This window comes from Trachinotus anak, unplaced genomic scaffold (assembly GCF_046630095.1).
Source record: "Trachinotus anak isolate AG129_WGS33_773 ecotype Australia unplaced genomic scaffold, CSIRO_AGI_Tana_v1 ptg000032l, whole genome shotgun sequence".
Taxonomy (NCBI): Eukaryota; Metazoa; Chordata; class Actinopteri; order Carangiformes; family Carangidae; genus Trachinotus; species Trachinotus anak.
This window is the reverse complement of record NW_027273883.1, coordinates 27746061-27765353: the sequence shown is the minus strand read 5'-3', so window position 1 is coordinate 27765353 and position 19293 is coordinate 27746061. Positions and strand designations below refer to the sequence as shown.

Here is a 19293-nt window from a genome sequence, read left to right as displayed (position 1 = left end):
GTTTATAAGGCGTAGTTTAGGAGGAAATGTGTGCGAGAAGCTGGGGAATCTGTGGTGGCCAGCTGCAAGAGGGGAGATAGCGGAGAAAGGCTTTTAATTCTCAATCCCCACAGAGCCTTTGAAAATTACCAATCTTCTTATCACAGACGCAGGGCTGCTTATGCAAATTGTTGTGGAGTGGAACGTTTAAACGGAAAATTACTCGACAGCATTTTTTTTCCTCCCTCTCCCCCACTCCCTCTCTCCCTCTCTCTTCCACACAGAAAGCCTGTTTTGAGTCTCAGATAAGAAGATGAATTGCTCTCTCCGTGCTTTGAAGCGCGTCAGGATTTAAAGACTCCAGCCTCGGCTCTGGTCTAACGCCGCTGCTCTCGCTGCCTTTGTAGCAGAAAACAGGCTGGAAAAAAACGGGAGAAAAAGCGTTTCAGAACAACATAGATTCTGTGCTCCAAAACATTGTCACCGCCTGGGGAGACAAGGAAATATATAAATATTCCCTAACTCCTGCTCTTCACTCTATTTACTTTAATATTTTTGCTTACCACAGTCTACAGTTTTTCCTTTCAAAAAAAAACAAAAAAAAAAACATGGCAAGTAATTGACATGAATGAATAAAGCTCATGCACTGTGTGGAGGAATGTTTGAAGCATTTATCTAAATTACACCACAGGCAATATTAGAAGTTAAACAGAAAATAATTCTGAAAACCATTTGAGGGCTGTAAGCACTTAAACGGGAAAAAACTGACTGAATGCAAGTGACTATGAAATTGTGAGGTTTTACATGTTTCTGAGTTTTATATTCTGTAATCAAGCAGTTTTTGATTTAAGCTTCATCCCTCAGTACAGACTCACTGTGACAACTCATGAGAACCAATTCTCTACAATGGTATAATGGTAACATGAGTTTTAAACGAACAAATAAAAAAAAAAAAAATAGAAATTACTCGCAAAGCAATTAACAATAATTTTGATATATTATTTTTATATTTACTAAGGATCAGTGCATAAATGGACAAATGATATCAGAATCCATTGCATTTATATTGTTTATAAATCCCAAAACACTTAAAGAACACATAGAATATACTGTAAATTCAAAAACATGTATTATTACAAAATTTCAGTGAAAAAACATATGTGCATGTACAGTGTATAACTGGTAATTTTTTGTAAAATGTAGTTAGTAAAGTTTTTAAAAATACAACGTATGAAGTAAAATTCTGATTCTCACATATTTTAAAAAATTAATTAATTAACATGTAGCTTATAATGTACAACTTAAAATAAACCTAATTACCCATAAAAGTCTGCAAATTGATAGAAAAACAAAAAAATGAGTATAACAATCTGCAGTCTGTCTGTGTTATGACAGTCATAGAGTTACAAATAAGGCTGTTAACAGTTCTTAGTCTTGTTTGCCAAAAGCATCTTCGAGCTTATTCTCACATTCATGGTATGTTTTTGAAAATACCCAAACTTAACTAAACTAGTCTCTTTGAAATGATGATAGATTAATGAGCCACTTGAAGAGGATCCAATGCTTCATAATAAGGTGATAAACCTGCAAATGACACCATTTTATCTCTGTTTCTTTTTCTTTTTTCTTTTTTTTTCTCCTCAATTTTAACTTTTAAATGTTAGCAATGACACCCACTAAACAGCCTTGCATGGGCTGAATGAATAAGTTCAGGAGAAGAAGAAGATTGCATCTGGGTGCCTTCCAGCCCCTCCTCTTAGTCATGCATGTGTGCCATCACACAAACGCATATAACATGCAGCAGAGCCATCACAGTGATGACTGCACAGCACTTCCACAACAGGAAGTGTAAGCGACCACTGGAATTTCTTTTGACAGTCATCCCATTCCTTCAGTTTATCTGTATTTCTCAGTATGACCTTAAATCTTCCAGCTCCTTTACCGCTGAGTTAATCTCATCCTGCTGAAATGCCACTTTCCTTGTTCTTTCACGTTCACTTTAAAGATACCTGTTCTGTTTCTTTGTGAGTGGATGTAAACATGTGCTGTGTTGTTGCACTGAATTATTTCAAAAACAATGAGAGGGCAGTAACGGGGCAGTTGGGCTGTTGTGGCTGTGTGGTTATTAAACTGGAGGTTGGTATTCACAGGGCTGCTAATTTCATGTAGGCTATGCAGAAATGGAGGTTTAGAGCCGAATATTTTAGCTTTCTGAGGAATCACTGCTGTCTCCTGTAAACAGAGAGCTGAAAAACACACAAATATGATTATTTAATGACAAACCAGTTATGCAAAAATTGTGAACACCATGATTAATACTGTCTGGTCCTTTCTAAGATGTAGGTTTCCTTTTGAAGCACACAGCAGAATGTGTGAAATGTCCAACAGGGAACCGTCTAATGATTATACTCCACCCACATACTGAATCCTTTGCCCCCACAGAGGCAGCTGAGGAAGAGGAAGTGCTACCTCCTGGTGGCCGGAGCCATCGTCCTCACCATCCTCACCATCATCATTGCTGTTTCAGCAAGAAAATAAGACTGGACACTGTGGTAAGATCCATCATCCACAATACAACACTGCCACCCCTGTCCGAGACATCTGACTGTGTCAGTTCCAGGAAATATAGCAGTTTAGACACCACACATAGATTTTAAAACTTCATTCTACACAACAAACATACAATAAATCACACATTCTGTGATGTAGGGCTGCAAGTAGTGATTGTTCTCCATTATCATCACTTTATTGTTTAGTCTAAAAAATGTCAGAAAATAGTGAAACATGATATCTCAGTTTGCCTCAGCCTGAGATGAGTCATTTTGTTTTTTAAAAAAAATCCACTTTTCACATTTCAGAAGCTGGCACATTATAATGAACTTAAATGATTAATTATCAAAAGTGTTGTAGAATAATTTCCAGTTTTGGTGTAGTATCTTTTAATCCAATCGCTGCCCAACAGCTGGATTGTTTAAAATAGGAGCGTACTGGTTCCATCAGATGTGCTTGAGTCAGATGAGTTCCAAATGTGTCTGAAATGATATATGGCTACCTTACTGTCTGCCCAAGTAGTCTAATATCTGTGTCTGTCAGTGGAAACATTCATTAAGTGCAGGGTGTCCAGTTTTTGCACATTTCAATTACCTTAAATTCTGTTTCTGTTTTATTATCTTGGCTGTTCAATGCACACCAAGTACACACCAAACATTTTGCTTACAACATCACTCTGGCAAGCACAGTTGCTGCATGAATTACTGGCTGAACAATATATGTCAGGAGAAACTAATCAGAGAACCAGGTCATCAGGACATTCAACAGCAATAAACAGCAAAGAATGATTATGATTTTTTCCCTAATCGAGCAGCCCCAGTTGAAGGTTTACTGACCTCAACCCACAATCCAAATTGTGCTGTTGCTTCCACGTCTGATGTGTCCTGTAATGGTCTATGACATTCCAATCACCAAAGTTAAGAAACTGAAAAGATTTCTTACAGACACCTCTTTCCTACATAAAGAGGTGTCTTGGACTTCCACATTGCCTCAGCAGTATTGGATGTGATGGGAAAGGTGCACTAGAACTGCCTGTCTCCAGTCTCACAGAAGAATACAAGTGCACCAAGGTGAGGCTGGACATAAGTCTCAAGAAGGTGAGATACAAGCAACTGCTGCCACACTGACATCTGGGGTAAAGTGTATCCCATCTGAGGCTGTAAGAGCAAGAACAACATGCTCACAGGCACAGAGACACTGTAGGTCAGGTGCAACACGGGAGAAGTGGTTTTGGTCTATTTATGAGTCTTCCCACTTGGGTTAGGGTTAGAGGTTAACAACATCAGCCAATTGGTGAAACTTGGTAGTTGATCAGGGCCACCAGCTAGAGGAGGCAATGAGTACAAGGGCAGTTCCACGGGTCAAACAGGACAAATGGAGGAAACCCGGAGCACTACATACTCACTTGCAAGGATCTATGTCACATCCTTACTGGCTGAAAAACCTGTAATTCCAAAGGCCACTCTGCATGGAGACACAACCATATCAACCACTGTGCTATTGAAAGAGATGGGAGTTTGAGGGTGGGCTTTATGGCAAGCCACAAGGTCGTTGTCAGATGCTGCAGAGCATGGTACCATTTGGCCTTGACTGAAGAGAAAGGAGCCGATCTGGGCTGTAAGGTGACCATCAAACTATAGGAAGGGCTAAAAGCTGAGGGGGACCCACTGCGGATGCCAGATGTAACTGTTGAGCCCTCTGGAGGTGTCATGAAAAACCTTGAATGGTGCAACGGTAAATGGTAAACTGCCCAAAGTAAGGTTAAGGTCACCACAAAAGGAAAATCATGTACGCTTCATGTACGTCAAGTAATTGGCGAACTTATGAGTAATTTGCAATAAATGTGTCTGTTCTACATTTGGATCAGCCCTCTGCACACTCACCTTATGGGGCCACAGCAGTTGGATTATGACTCATGCAGGGCAAAAACAAGGAACCCACCAGTGATGTGCCATCAGGGCAAGCAAGGCAAGCAGTGCTTACTCAGTTATAGCTAAAAATAGACATGACATGACAATGATTACTATCAGTGGTGTAATCTACGTGATACGCAGGTATACGCCAAATACCCACTAAGAGAACTCCAAAATTCCAGTAAAACCACTTAAAAATGCCCAAGGATACGTAACCATATGGTTTTGTTTCAGAACTTGCACTTCAACAATTTGTTTATATAAAAAAAAAAAAAAAAAAAAAAAAAACGGATGCTGTGAATCATGTAATGTCAAATGAAAAGATCATCTATTAGCAGTTGACTGACGAACTCTGTGTGCTGTGAGGAAAAACACGTTAGTGTCAGTTGTTTCCCTCTACACTTAGGATTTACAGTATGATGTCGTAGTGGCTCACAAAGTAGAGGAAATATCATTAGAGCTTTGTTCAAACCTCATCAGTGCGGGTTTGAATCCATCCTGTGGCCTTTTGCTGCATGTCATCCCCTCTCTCTCCCTGGCTGTCCTGTCTCCCTCTCACTGTGGCTATCAGAATAAGGAAACAGGCTGTGGAAATAAAGGGCTGAATGGGAGACAGACCATCCATGACTCACCTCTGTCCCTGGTGACACTTACTCTTTCAATCCCCCATGGATGGATGTCTGATCCGAAACAGCAGCTGCAGGTGTTACCTATATACCCATAGCAGCTAAAGAGCAGACTGCAGAGTGTGAGTGGAATCATTCAACTCCATATACCCCAGACTTCCACTGAGGTGGAAATGGTACAGCCTTTTGTTTAACTGATTATACTGTATATTGCCAATTGTAGTCAACATTATAGTCTATGTTAGCCTATATTATACAATAACCAATATAGGTAATCTGCAAATTGATCACGCTAATATTCCATCCATCCATTTAGATTTGGCGATGAAGATTAAGATGCACCTTTAAGCACAACCTAATTTATAATAGTGCTGGTTGTGCCAGACACTCAACACATCCACAGTATACCCACTAAAACAAAGTACACTACACCACTGATTACAACAGTACTAAAGTTGAGGCGATATCTCTCCGTACATCAGATCTCAGAACAGCCTTCAGTCACATAAAGGATCTGATGTCTGTCTGCATTCATCATGTAATTTACTGCCCGCTTACGGTGGCTGCTCGATTCTGCTTGCCTATCTGTAAAATCACATCACACAATACTGATGATTTCTAAAGCTGGACAAACAGCAGAGTGGTATTTGTGCAGAGATGCAGGCAAACAAAGACAGAAAACATAACAAACCTTTTCCACCATTTGTAAAGGTAATGTTACCATCCCACCATGCTAGTATGCAGAACGACAAAGGCTTCAAAAGCCAGCGAAAGTGGCTGACTCCAGGTATAAAACCCAGGTCAGAAACAACAGCACTGCCTCAGCTTTATGCTGAATACATGGAGGAGAGTGGAAGAGCAGAACACTGTGCCGCAGAGCCTTACATTAGCCTAATTAACAATCAACAGTATATACGATAACACAATTAACTATCGGTATTACTATTATTATTTTTACTGTTGCAGTCATCAATCAACAGTATACACAGCTGTTTCAGTCTCGCTCTTTCTCTCTTTGTCTTCTCCCTCTCTTTCTTTCCCCCACTCCACCCCCCCTTTCTCAACCCAACTGGTCGAGACAGATCACCACCAGTCCTGAGCCTGGTTCTGCTGGAGGTTTCTTCCTGTTAAAAGGGGGTTTTTCCTCCCCCCTGTCGCAAAGTGCTGCTCATTCTGGGAACTGTTGGGTTTTTCTCTGTAACAAAGTAAGGTCTTGACCTTACCCTGAAAATTTCCTTGAGATAATGTATATTATGATTTGCCACTATACAAATAAAAATGATTTGAATTCATAAACATACCATGTTGATTGCAGAGGGTATCATGTTATTGATTCAAGAATAAATGTTTAGAACCATAAGAAATGATTTATCGAGGGTTCAATCCTAAACTGAATGTTCCTCTTGAACTTCAAATGAAAAGGTGCCCTGTTGATTTCATATGCACTCCCAGTGCGTATCTTTGAAGTCTAACAAACACGCTGAGTGCATTTCCTTCCCCATTAATAGCATCAAATATATTAATGTCGATAAATACTGATTTGAAAGAAAAAAAATCCACTACACATCACTATTTATTCCCTCATGTGACAGAAAAAGTATACAGTAATTTATCAATGTCTGGTGATCATTCGTCTGTTGACTACCTGCTGTCATCTGGTTGGATTTCTTACTTTTAATTACAGTCAGTAAAGAAGATAAACAAAGAGAAGGGTGATCCCAGGCCAGAACTTGTTTATCAGATATTTTGAATTCACCCCAAAAAAGTGTAGAATTTTATCTCTTAAGGGAGAATCTGCATAAATGTATTATAGTTTATTTTACATCAGTTGGATTTACCCTCCTCCGCATTGCTGCAAGTTTTAACAAAGCTGCCATATGACACTGAAACAGCACCTAACACATTTTAGCCTGATCTGTTTTTTATGGCTTTCTTGGTAAATGTTTTTTTTTTTTTTTTTTTTTTTTTCTCTCACTTGATGTTCAATACAAGATGTCTCTGCTTGCATAAAGTATTGATCATCACCTATTTTCCTCTGGGGGGAGGAAAATGGAAATCCTGTGGAACAAAGCGCTCTATTCATAAAACAGCCGGCTGAATCGATGCTCCCGTGGCGACTGGCCCATGTTGAGGCTCAGCAGTCAGTGGTTGACAATCAAATGGCTAGACACCACCAGTTACCACAGCGAGAAAGTCTCAGAGCTAAAAAAAGAAACAGGACCACTGGGGAAACCATTAATGACTGTTGTACTGTTTGCACATGTTCAAAGAAAGCTTTATTGATGTTCACCTGTTCTGTCAAAAAGCAGCAGACAAACTAATGACTACAGGTCCATAGGTGCATGTTGTTTTTATCACACACCTTGGTCCCTGTTTGATCAATGTTAAATGTCTGTACAGCTGATCCCGCATCATGACTGCTGTCATTAACACAACATTTGTTTATTCTGTGAGACAGTGTCATGATGGTAAAATAAGCTCAGCATCTTGGTTCTAACTGCTGGTAAACACAGTATTCATAGTGTGACCCATGATCAAATTTCTCACTTTTAATATTGTCTGACAATATAAACAGAATAATTTGTGAAGGGAAACCACTATATCATGAAGTCAATTGCTGCAAGACAATAACTGCAGGCATTTACATATATTCACATATATTCAAGTGATTTTCAAGCTTCAGAGACATGAGCTGGTCAGGCACAGACAGATTGGCACATAAGGATAATAGAGCAGGGAAAAGAACTGAGTGTGAGACACAGTGGGCACATGCTGGCTGTAACGGTGGGGAAGTGTCTTTTTGGTTAAGAGTAAAATATATTTGCATATGTTACAAAAAGCATATTAAAGTGCTCAGTCCACAGAGAATTGCACACAGCCTGTATTCAGAGCTGTACATTAAAAGTAAAATGTACATTCATAGGTGGCAGCATTTCACCTCTTCGCTCCCCCTCCACAAAGCAGTCACTGCCCTCAGCCATGCCCCAAGCCCCGCCCACCTGGACCCACCATCCAACCTTGCAGGATTTTTTCATCGTTTATCTGAAATCTGCCATATTTTTATTGGATCACTCAGAAAATAGTCAGCCAATCAGAAGAGAGGCTCAGAGCCTCAGGTTCACCAATCTGTTGTTACTAGAGCTCCAGAGAGAAGCCTGAGAGAGGAGATGTAAAACTACACTGAGATGGGTTTTGGTTCTTAAAACAAATATATCTTCTGATGGAGATCAACACTTCAAATAAAACACAGGAAAAGTGTAAAATATGGCCCTTTAACCTAAAGCACCTCAGTGCCTAGCACATCCTACATGAGACTGTAGGATTTTGTTATTTTGAATTTACTGCAGTATTGGTTTTGTGCAAGTTTGTCATCTTGTTTTGTTTTTGAAATTTAAAGAAAGCCATGCTGTCTGCTGAATATCTGCTTCCAGCTTCTGATTCTCCCCTGTCATTCTAACCTAATTCTTACATTTTATTGTCCAGAGGTGTAACAGAAACATTATATTTAAACATTTATGATGGTGGTAGCTTTGAATTTTCAGCAGACATCTCACTCTTTTTATTCATTCAAATCTCACATGAGTAGCTGTTCATGTTTATGGAAAATAGACCAAAATCTCTGTTTTAGCGTAAGAGGCAGGATTAGCAGTCACTGTGTGTGCTTGTTTAACTACACTTGTGGGGTCTGACAGCTTTGTCAGGATCAAAATGCTGTTTGAAGGGTAAGACTTCTAGGGTTATAATTGGGTTATGGTTAGGGTTAGAGGTTGGGTTTAGGCATTCTGTTGTGTTGGTTAAGTTAGGGTAACGGGCTATAAGAAATGCATTACGTCAATGACGGGTCCCCACAGATATCTTTAAACAAGGATTTGTGTGTGTGTGTGTGAGAGAGAGAGAGAAAGAGAGAGAGAATAACTAACTAACTTCATTCCCACTGGAGGGAAATAATATTATAACCCACTATGTGAGCTTAGCAGCCACTGGATTTATTTCCTCAGCAGCCCAGTCATAATCCTGGCAAAGTCAACAAGTTTGTGCATATGCTCATCTGGATATTTCTTTACTTAAGATCCAGATGAACAGCCTCAGCTCCATCAAACATTTTGGTGCTGCAGAAATACTTAAATTTTACTGCATGACTGTCCAAGCATTTCATTATTATCTATGTAATTTTAGCAGCAGAAATGTGTAAACCAATATGTCTCCCTCTATTAAACTCATGTTGGCACACATAAAAATGTTAATAATGTTTATAGTGTGTTCCCTAAAATACCCTCTGAAACAGTTGCAAGTATAACAGTAAAAACCATCCTCTGTCAATGCAGTCCTGTGTCTGTCCCATCAAGGATCAGATGCAAAGACATTTGCATTCATCATATAATTTACTGCCCTCTTGTGGAGCTGGAGCCATCCCAGCATTGGGTGAGGGCGGGGTACACCCTGGACAGGACACCAGTCTGCCACAGGGCTGACATATAGAGACAAACAACCACATGCACACTCACTCACACACCTACGGGCAATTTAGAGTCACCATTCAACCTAACGTGCAGGAAAGAGTCGGGCCAATCGGGAGTCGAACCGGCACTCGCCTGCTAAGAGCATCCACTCATGTGGTACGTGCCCTAACCACTCTTCCATCGGGCCGCCCCCACCCATATGTTTTTGTATGCAAAAATTAAATTTTTCTACATAATTTTACGTACAATTGTTTAAATTAATTTCTTCCCTTATCAATCTACACACAGTACCCCATAAAGAATCACATTGAAATAAGTCTTCAGATCTTTTGCCGTGACTCTTGAAATTCAGCTCAGGAGTCTTCCATTTCTCTTGATCATCTCTGAGATAATGCCCCGCCTGATCGGAGTCTACCTGTGGTGAATTCAGCTGATTGGATGTGATTTGGAAAGGCACACACCTGTCTATCTGAGGTCTCACAGCTGAGGTTGCATATCAGAGCTATAAGGAGGAAGGAAGAGACAGGATTGACAGACATGGCTTTTTATTTTACTATAATAAAGGGAGACCATTGTATAACTGTTTTTTTTTTTTTTTTACATAACAACAGTGAAAGATCTCATAGCAGTCTAGATGGCAGGGGCAGCAGGTGGAAGACAAACAGATCCCTCTGAACAATTTGAAGGTGATGATAGTAGTGACTACGTATATATATATATATATATATATATATATATATATATATATTTCCTTCCATGCCATCTCAGCAGCTGTCTGCCACAAACCTCTTCTGATTCTGGGCCATGCACAATTACCTGTGAGTATCTGTGTGTGCAAAACTGTAGTCATCCTTGGTGTTTTGGAGATTGTGTTAGCCAACATCATCCACAGTTACTTTTTATTTGCTTAACAAATATATAAATAAGTAGACCAGTAAATGTGGACAAATGCTGGGGCACTGCATCAGCCGGTACTTAGTAACACCTCCTCTGGCAGAAACCACAGCCTCCAAACATTGCAGTGAGATGACTACAAGTTTAGAAATGTTCCGCTCCTCATCTGGCATGCACCATGTGTTTCAGATGTGAGCATATATTTGCAGTAATATGCATCGCCTCTGGGAAACTTAAACAGTACTTCTTTTTTTTTTTTTTGCTAGCAGATTTACCAGGAGTGACTACTATTGGTCTTCCAGATTTTTGTATTGACACTTACCATCGAGTTTCATTCCTCCTCCATATAAATACAGTATGTCAGCCTAACTTGACAAAGAGTGAGGCTAAAAAATGTTTTCAGACCTAAAAACACACTGACATACAAACCACAGTTGAGCTCAAAATAGAATTATTACTCTACTTGTTGTTTTTGGCCACTCAGGGGCACATCTGATGTGTTACCAAGCAATTGAGAATTTGCACATCTAGCAGATATAGAGCAACATTATCATTTATTTGGAATTGTGTTTGTGTCACCTGACAAATCAGTTCCAATATTCATTCTCCTTTTGGCTCTTTTTTTGATCTCCACCAGCTCCTGAGGAAAATACCTGGCTCTGTAACCGTGTCTGTCTGCTGTTTGGTGCTGGGAAGGTCACAGTGGCAGGCCAATAGGTGTACTGTCTGTGTTACACCCCACCAGCTACAATTCCTAATACAGAGTCAGCCGTGGTAATAAATTACTTTTAAACATTTAAAATGAGCAAATAAATGTATTATTACTTAGCTTATCTTCAAAGAGGCAGAAACCTTTGGCCACTCTATGTGTCTCTTTAAAGAAAGTGTAGTAAAGTATTAAACCAGGTCTAATATTTGTGTTATCAGTACATAGTGGGTCACATTGTGCTAGTTAGAGCTCTGACTTTATTCATCTTCTTCCTGTTCACATCTGGCTGTAGTACTGCCGTTACCACAGTATTAGAGATGTAAGCAGTCAAGTGTTTTTTGACAGTGTTTTTTTTTTTTTTTGTGTAAGAAAAATGGGAAATCATTTACATTCAGTATTTATATTCTGCAACGTTGCTGGAAGCCCTCAGTGCCTGTACCCCACCCAGGAAAATTACAACAAGCTGAGTGACCCCTGTGACATTATTTAATCTATTGTTATTAGGACATATTTATTAATTCAGCCTTAAACTTTTGTGCTTTGTCATTTTCTGCAAAGTTTCTTGTGTTCTTTTATTCTTCCTCTTTTCTCTTTTTCTTTTATCTTATGTTAAATCCATTCTTACTAACATAGATTTTTTTTTAACATAGATTGCACAGATTAAGCAGAAATGCAGGCTCCCCGAAGCCACAGCATGTTTATCTGTTTGTGTATTTTTGGAGTAATGGTGTTTTTGTTCTGTTGAGAAGGTCCTCGTAGCCAACTGCACAGACCTCCTTTTAGTGGCTGCTAGTTAAAATGATTGACCTGGTGTTCCCCCTCTTATTCATTATTTAACATGATGGATGTCATCGTGACATCCATAATCTCCGTGGAGAATTTATTACAATGAGTGACTGACCACTTCATCGCTCAGTGCACATTTGTATCCCCTTCAACCATTTTTCTCAAGGCTGTCCGTCAGTATCCATATCAATGTCGAATTACTGATACGGTTCTTTGAAGCCAAAGGAAGTTTGACTGGTCTGAAGAATAAAAAAGGTGAAGAATAAAAACAGAGTTAAAGAAAATCAAAGAGAGTGAAAAGAGGGAGCAAATGTACAACCTGTGAGGTAAACACAGAGGCAGTACAGGGTTTAGGAGAGTTCACTCACAAACAAAGCTATCATTTTTGAAATTCAAAAACCTCAGAGGAGGCTGGAAATTTATCTGAAGAGTCGAGATTTATACAACAAGGACTTGGTCACCTAGGAGACCAAATATGACCACAACTGAAGGACATGCAGTTTATCAAAAAGTCATGTAAGGTAACAAATCATAAATCAGTGGTAATGAAACCTTGATCAAAAGAAATAGCTGTGATATAACATGCTGCCTTTATTTGGTGCCAACCAATGAGGTCAACATCAACATATAAACAGGAAGATTAGAATAGTGACATTTTTATACATTCGTTAAGTAGAGAAAATTCATTTTCTATGCATTCCACAATGGAAGGGGATTTAGTCACACAGCATTTCTGCATGTAGTATTCTGTAATGATGATGATATTGTTAACTACAAATTCAATATGCTTGCTCTTCATGATGACAGAAATCTAATCACAAACATACAGGTGCTCTGTTGTGTCTACATTTACGTGGGTCTGCTGAGGTGAAACTATGAAGGTACGTTGCTTTAAATGTTGCAAGGAAATGTGGGACGCATTTTCTTCTTTCCTTTTGTAAAGGAAAGTCCAGTGTTTCCTATGCTAAAGGTTATAAGATAGGAAGCTCCTTTCCTCATGATCTGGAGAATTCAACAAGCTCTTATTGCCACTGCCACTTATTTCCAGGTCATTTCACACAATTAGGTACCTTCCTCAGCAAAAAAGACTTTTTGACCGCAGCTGCAGGAGTTGATTGAAGAAGAGTCTGTCTAACCAATCAACACTCTCATGACAAAATAAAGTAGTAAAAGGACACAGAAGAGCATGCTTCACTTATACCCTTTTTCCACCAAAATTAAATGCAGGTTTGCCTGTCTGTTCAGACTGAGGACACACATTTACAGTTACAGAGCACACACACAGAGACAGTGGAAAGAGAGTGAGCTGTTAGCCACCATGCAAACTGTTAAAACAGATCTGTCACATCTCATCCCCAGGTCAGTGCTCCTGTAAAAGTGTCAGGGTGTCTGCTTGAGATGCTTTGATCGGTGATTGTGTGTTTTCAAAACTTATTTTGAAATGCTCTCACTCTTTCACCCCTGTGAGCAGAGTAGCCACGGTGTTTGTGGTTTAACGACACTGTGCTGGGCTGCTGACAGGTCTGTCTACAGCGACTGTGCTCCGATAGATGCTACAGCCACACAGGTATGAAAATTAGAGGGTTCAGCTGGGTATTGTGTTTATATCAATGCAGATCGGAGCCATTCTGAGCCAGAGCCGATAAATAACCATGTCTACTGCAGAGTCATTTGACCTGGGTCTGAATGCCGATTTCTGTTGCCGACAAAAGCCGGATGTTGGTAGGTGTTAGCGGCGTTTTTGACCAGTGGAAAAGGGGCTCTAGTTAACATGCCCCACATGACCCAGCACCACCAAACACTCTTCAAGTGAGCAGTGATTTTTGTGTCTCTTCTATGGTAGTTTTTGTGCCTCTGCACCAGCGACAGCCAGGGCCGGAGGGTTGTCCGTCCGTCCGTCCATCCCATTCTCGTGGACACGATATATTAGTGATATCGTGATATCTTGATTGTGATAGTGATAGTGATAGTAATATCTTAATGGAACTTCTTCAGATTTGGCACAAACATTCACCTGGACTCAAGGACGAAATTATTAGATTTTAGTGGTCAAAGGTCAAAAGTCAGGGTTGTGGTGACCTCACAAAACATGGTTTTGACCTAGCTATCTGAGCAATGCCTTGAAGGAACTTCTTCAAATTTGGCAGAAATGTCCACTTGGTCTCAAGGATGAAGTGATTCGATTTTGGTAGTCAAAGGTCAAAGGTCAAGGTCATGGTGAACTCACAAAACATGGTTTTAGCCTTGTGATCGCTATGTGATGCCTTAGGAATCCCTTCAAAATTTGCACAAATGTCCGCTATGACTCAAGGACAAACTGATTAGATATTGGTGGTCAAATGTCAGGGTCAGTGTGACCTCACAAAACATTTGGTTGGTTATTATTTTATATAACTCTGGATAAACAGGGATGTAATCTAAAACTATCCTGAGTCATGGAGGCAGACAACTAAAATTCTATTTCTGAGTAGCTGTGAACTCTGAGGACTCCGCCTGTTTTCCTAAAAGCTAATATTACAGCCTGTCTGAGAATACGTGCAGACAGATTGAGTAGTTAGAGTGTTTCTGTGGTTCATCTGTCAGCCAAATTATCAACAGAATTTGCAAAGTTAAGTTTCAGCTCATTGTTTAAGTGTTTGTCTCACAACTTTACTGTTGTGGTTCACCCTCACCACTCTCATAGTGCTGTTTTAGCAAAGAAGTCACTCAGCTCCCAATTTAACCATAGTGAACACAGTGGAGCATTTATCAGCTACAGAGCAGAATATTTTTCTCAAGAGTTGGTTGAGAGCAGGTTCTCCATATCAGCTTAAAGAGGATGATATGTGAGTGCCAAAAAACTCTTATTGCAGGTCTAAGGTACGATCAGACAAATTTACTTCCTTTTGCAGATTGACCCACTTCTTAAACTTTGCACCGAGAGAGAGAGTATACAGTAGTGTTGAGGCGAAAAAAAGGTTTTTATAACACCCCCATTTTTCTAGTTTCTATTTAAATGTAAGCTCCACAGAATAACCTTAAATGACCTTTAGGTCAACAAAAACTGTAGAAAATTTCATAGAAAACAGGTCTTTGTCAGGGATTAAGACATTTCTTTTAATTACATTACAATTAAATTGCAGCTTTCCTGCAGCAATGGAAGAAAATGAAGCCTGGAAATTGAATGTGAACAATTCCTGCAAGCTGATGGCTTATAAATCCTCTGTACAAAGACAGTGTTGGAATAAACTGTGTTACCACACCCTCTGATGCATATAAGGACAATACTGTACTGCAGGACGTAGGACTGTACACTGCTGTCAGAATGGTGACAAGAAGACAAGCAGCAAAGGAAGACAGACCGATTGGTCAGAGCTACATCCTACAGCAAGATAATGAGCCACAACATTAGAGGAACAGAACCAGACAAGCAAAGCAACTTGCAAATGCAACACATTAGTGGGAATTTCTGCAGCAGTGTTCGGACAAAGTTTTGGAGTAATATTTGATTTCTATTGTATGAAGAATGTGATGAGTTAGTTTGTTTGCTGGATGAGTCAAACATTTAGATTAATTTTAGTTCAACAAAAAGATTCAGTGGTTCCTTGTTTTTAATATCTCAAATTGTTTGTTTGCTCTGATTTAATTTCAGAAGCTCTGAGACGTTGAGTCATGTAAATTTAAATAACATCCAGAAAAATACACAGTATATACTGTATGTATATCCCATTCTCTTGAATGGGAAAGTGATCTCAGACTTTTGGACCACTATATATACATTACACAAATCATGTTATCATATTTAAGTGTGAAACCCATTAAAATTCTGAAAGTATTACTGGGTCTAAACCCTCTTTTATCAAGTGAATAGTACAGTATACTCGCTAAATATGAGCATATTAGCATCATCATTGTAATGGAATTTACCTAAAAGCATCATGTTTACAGCCTCAAAGAACTGCTAGCCCTGATATAGATACTTGGTCTTATTGTTTGACAACATGTCAACAGGAAGCTGTTCAATAGTAAAGGTGACCACATACTTTGGGTGGTTGTGGTTCAGGAGATAGAGTGGGTCGTCCACTTATTGGTTTAATTCCTGGCTTCTCCAGTCTGCATTTCAAAGTGTCCTTGGGCAAGATACTGAACCCCAACTTGCCCCTGATGTATCACTGGTGTGTGAATGTGTGTGTATGGTAGAAAAGCGCTGCATGAATCTGTGTATCAATGGGTGGATGTTTCTTCCATTGTTAAAGCGTTTTGAGTGGTTGGTAAAACTAGAAAAGCTCTATATAAGTGCAGTCCATTGACCATACTATACTGAATTAGCATGAAAGGGATACAGGGGAACACATACAGTTGAAAAAGCTGTTAATGGCAACAAGTGTGTTCTGTTTTTTTTCCGGAAGAGACAGCCCGAGTGCATAAAAGAGTGAGTGAGAGAGTGATGGAGAACAGAAGCAGGAGAAGCAGAAAGGAGAAAAGCAAGTGCCATACATCAGTTTAATGATGGTGACGATGACAGAAATAACTGGGGAGCTGCTTCTGCTCTCAAATCAATAGCCAGACTCTTTATGGCACTCTAAATAATGCAATAACTGCACCCTGACACTTATTCCTATACGAATTATGATACTGCCACTGCCCTCACATCTTGTTCACAGAGTCATTTGGGGATTTCTCTGTATGCATGTCAGTGCCATGTGCTAAATCTATACTTGTCATTTGTGTTGGGGTTGCTGGAAGTCAGGTTTCCTGCTTACTATAAGCCACAGCAGTTAAAAAAAACAAGGCTTTCTACCATGTAAGGGTTAAAATAATCAGCCATAAGTAAGTTGGTAAGTGGATTTTGCTATTTTCCTTCACTTATTGATAGTTACAAGATAAAAATTTCCTGCAATCCTCCATTTCTGAGTCATTCCAGTCCTAACCCCAGCTATTATAGACATGACTGGGCCAAAAGAGACTCATAAAAGACCATTATTATGTATACAGTATATATTAAGACTTACATAACTGGCTTCTGAATCAAAGGTCTGAAAATTGTAGCCATTAATCAAAATGGAATTTAACTGCTGAGGCGTTTCAGAGGAAACGCTGATCTGTGACTCCGAGCAGAACAGTGGTGTCAGCTACCGCCACAAGATGCCTGTACATTTAAAGGTCCCATAATGCACAAAGTGAGCTTTCCATGTCTTTTTTTGATTATAAAGCAGGTCTAGTTCTATATTAATACTGTGAAAGTATCAAAGCTCTTAGTCCACAGAGAAATGCACACAGCCTGTATTCAGAAACTGAGCCTTAAAACGGGCCGTCAGGATGTAAATAAATTTGTGATGTCACAACAAAGCACTCAATCTGCTATATTTTTATTCAATCACCCACAAAACATTCAGCCACTCAGGAGAGAGGCTCAGATCCTCTCTTCTGATTTTCTCACTGACCTGTTGTTACTAGATCTCCAGAGAGAAGCCTGAGAGAGGAGATGCTTTGAGATGGTTTTTGCTTCTTTAAACTACAAATACATCTTCTTATGGATATCAACACTTCAAATAAAAAACTGTAAAAGTGAAAAATATGGGAACTTTAATTGTGTTGGTGTCTATGTGGTAAAGGGAACCAAATTCTTAGAGGAAAACACTATTTGAAAAGGGAACAGATTTCAACTTGAGACCGGAACAGAAAGGAAACATCTTCATCTGAGGTGAAAAGACTTTGATTGTTGTGACACCCCCTCTCATCTACAGTATATGGCTGACCTGACTCCTTCTGCTTGGTAGGAGTGACAATTCGTGTTAACAGGTGGTGAGAGTTACCCAACTTATCAATGTAGTAATAAATCATCTTTACTAACCATGGAAAATACCAAAGAGCTGATCAATAGATGAAAGGAACTGGAATGTGTTTGGCAATATGTGCAGTTAGTATTTGAAGTGACACAATGCCAAAAATGAACCAATATACTAATCTGTTGCCTTGTTTAGTACAATAAGCAGTTAGAAGCAACAGTTGTGCCCCCCAGAGTACCAGATACATTGTTTCTGTATAGACCTGATGCTTTTCCAAATGTCATTTTTAATTGGTTTAACCACAACAACATCCAAAGTATCTGCATGGCTGCACACTGCTCATAGTAAGTGGGAAATATGTTTGTTTTCTGTGATTTGGGTGACATGACCCCTAAAGCCTTTAAGCCTTTTCAAAGATGCCCTCCCAGAGATAGCTGCATCACTTCTTGAAAGAGGTATTTTTAAATGCCAGACAATACAAAATAGTATTTGGAGGAGAACATCTTTGATTTAACTCCAGCATGCACAAAAAAACCCACTATATTTTCAGAAGACAGAAATGACTGTTTATACTAAACTGCTGTTATATAAGAAAACCTCCTTGAAATACAGTCAGGCAAACTTGAAACTTTCTTATATGAAAAGACCTTAAATCCCTCTCAGATGCTTTAGACTAATCACAAATACTATGGATGTAAGTTCCACTGAGGATGGACAGAAGTGTCCTGCTCGCTCTTCAAAATCCTCTTTTTGTTCTCCTCACTTTTATAGTTTCTTGTCAATTTCCACACTAAAAACTCTGTAAACACTGTCCTCTGACTGTCCAACAAAAAATGTTGATGTACTCATCAGAGTTGCTTTCAATTATTTTGTGTGCCCCTGGCACTAAGCTTAACGAGCAGCAGCAACATTTCATAGACGTGCTTTGACCTGGGATTGCATCTCAGGCTACAGAAAGGCTCACCTAACTTATTGGTGAGGCTGTAAGTTAATGAGGAGACCACAGACTTCATAAAAATAATGCATGCAAAAAACATTAATGTCATGTTTTTATCACTTTGTCCACATTGTTTTTATTTGTTTGAATTGAGCTCTTTTTAATTGCATTCACTTACTCTGTAATGGAACCTACTGGAATAGCACCACCAACTGATCGCATCGATGTGTCCAACCTCAAATATTCACTTCACAGAAATGGATGGAAAGATGCATTTGTTATGACAGTGTAGCTGTAGGGGATAACGATGAGTCCACTTTGGGCTACACAGAAATATGTCAACGACTGCCAGATGCTTTGCCATGATTTTTTAGACCCTAGGGAAAGAATCCTTTGGACTTTGGTGATCCCCTGAGCTTTCATTACTTTTTGTTCAGAGTAAAATACATCAACTATTAGATTGGTCACAAAGAAATTTGGTTCAGGCATTCATGTTCCTCTCAAGATGAAATGTAATGAATATTCTGATCTCTTGACTGACATTTCCATTAGCCTCAGATATACTTTGTGTTTTGTGCTAATAAGTGAATGTTAGCTAAACACTGGATTGTTGACAGTGTCATCATGAGCATGTTAGCAGGCTGATGTTAGCACTCATCAGCCTGGGTCCA

At 39.3% G+C, this 19293-nt stretch overlaps 1 protein-coding gene across 3 annotated transcripts in view; it reads left to right on the top strand.

The window, feature by feature from the left end:
- Nucleotides 1-19293, top strand: part of tsnare1 (T-SNARE Domain Containing 1) — a 174162-nt gene that overhangs the window by 138929 nt on the left and 15940 nt on the right. For 2 of the 3 annotated variants that reach the window (XM_071470569.1, XM_071470567.1), the window contains exon 11: nucleotides 2422-2531. In XM_071470569.1, the coding sequence (XP_071326670.1) occupies nucleotides 2422-2517 (96 nt within the window). In that variant the 3' untranslated portion in view covers nucleotides 2518-2531. Of the gene's footprint in view, nucleotides 1-2421; nucleotides 2532-6150; nucleotides 6365-19293 lie in introns of those variants that run through there. The other variant, XM_071470568.1, reaches the window with a different exon arrangement.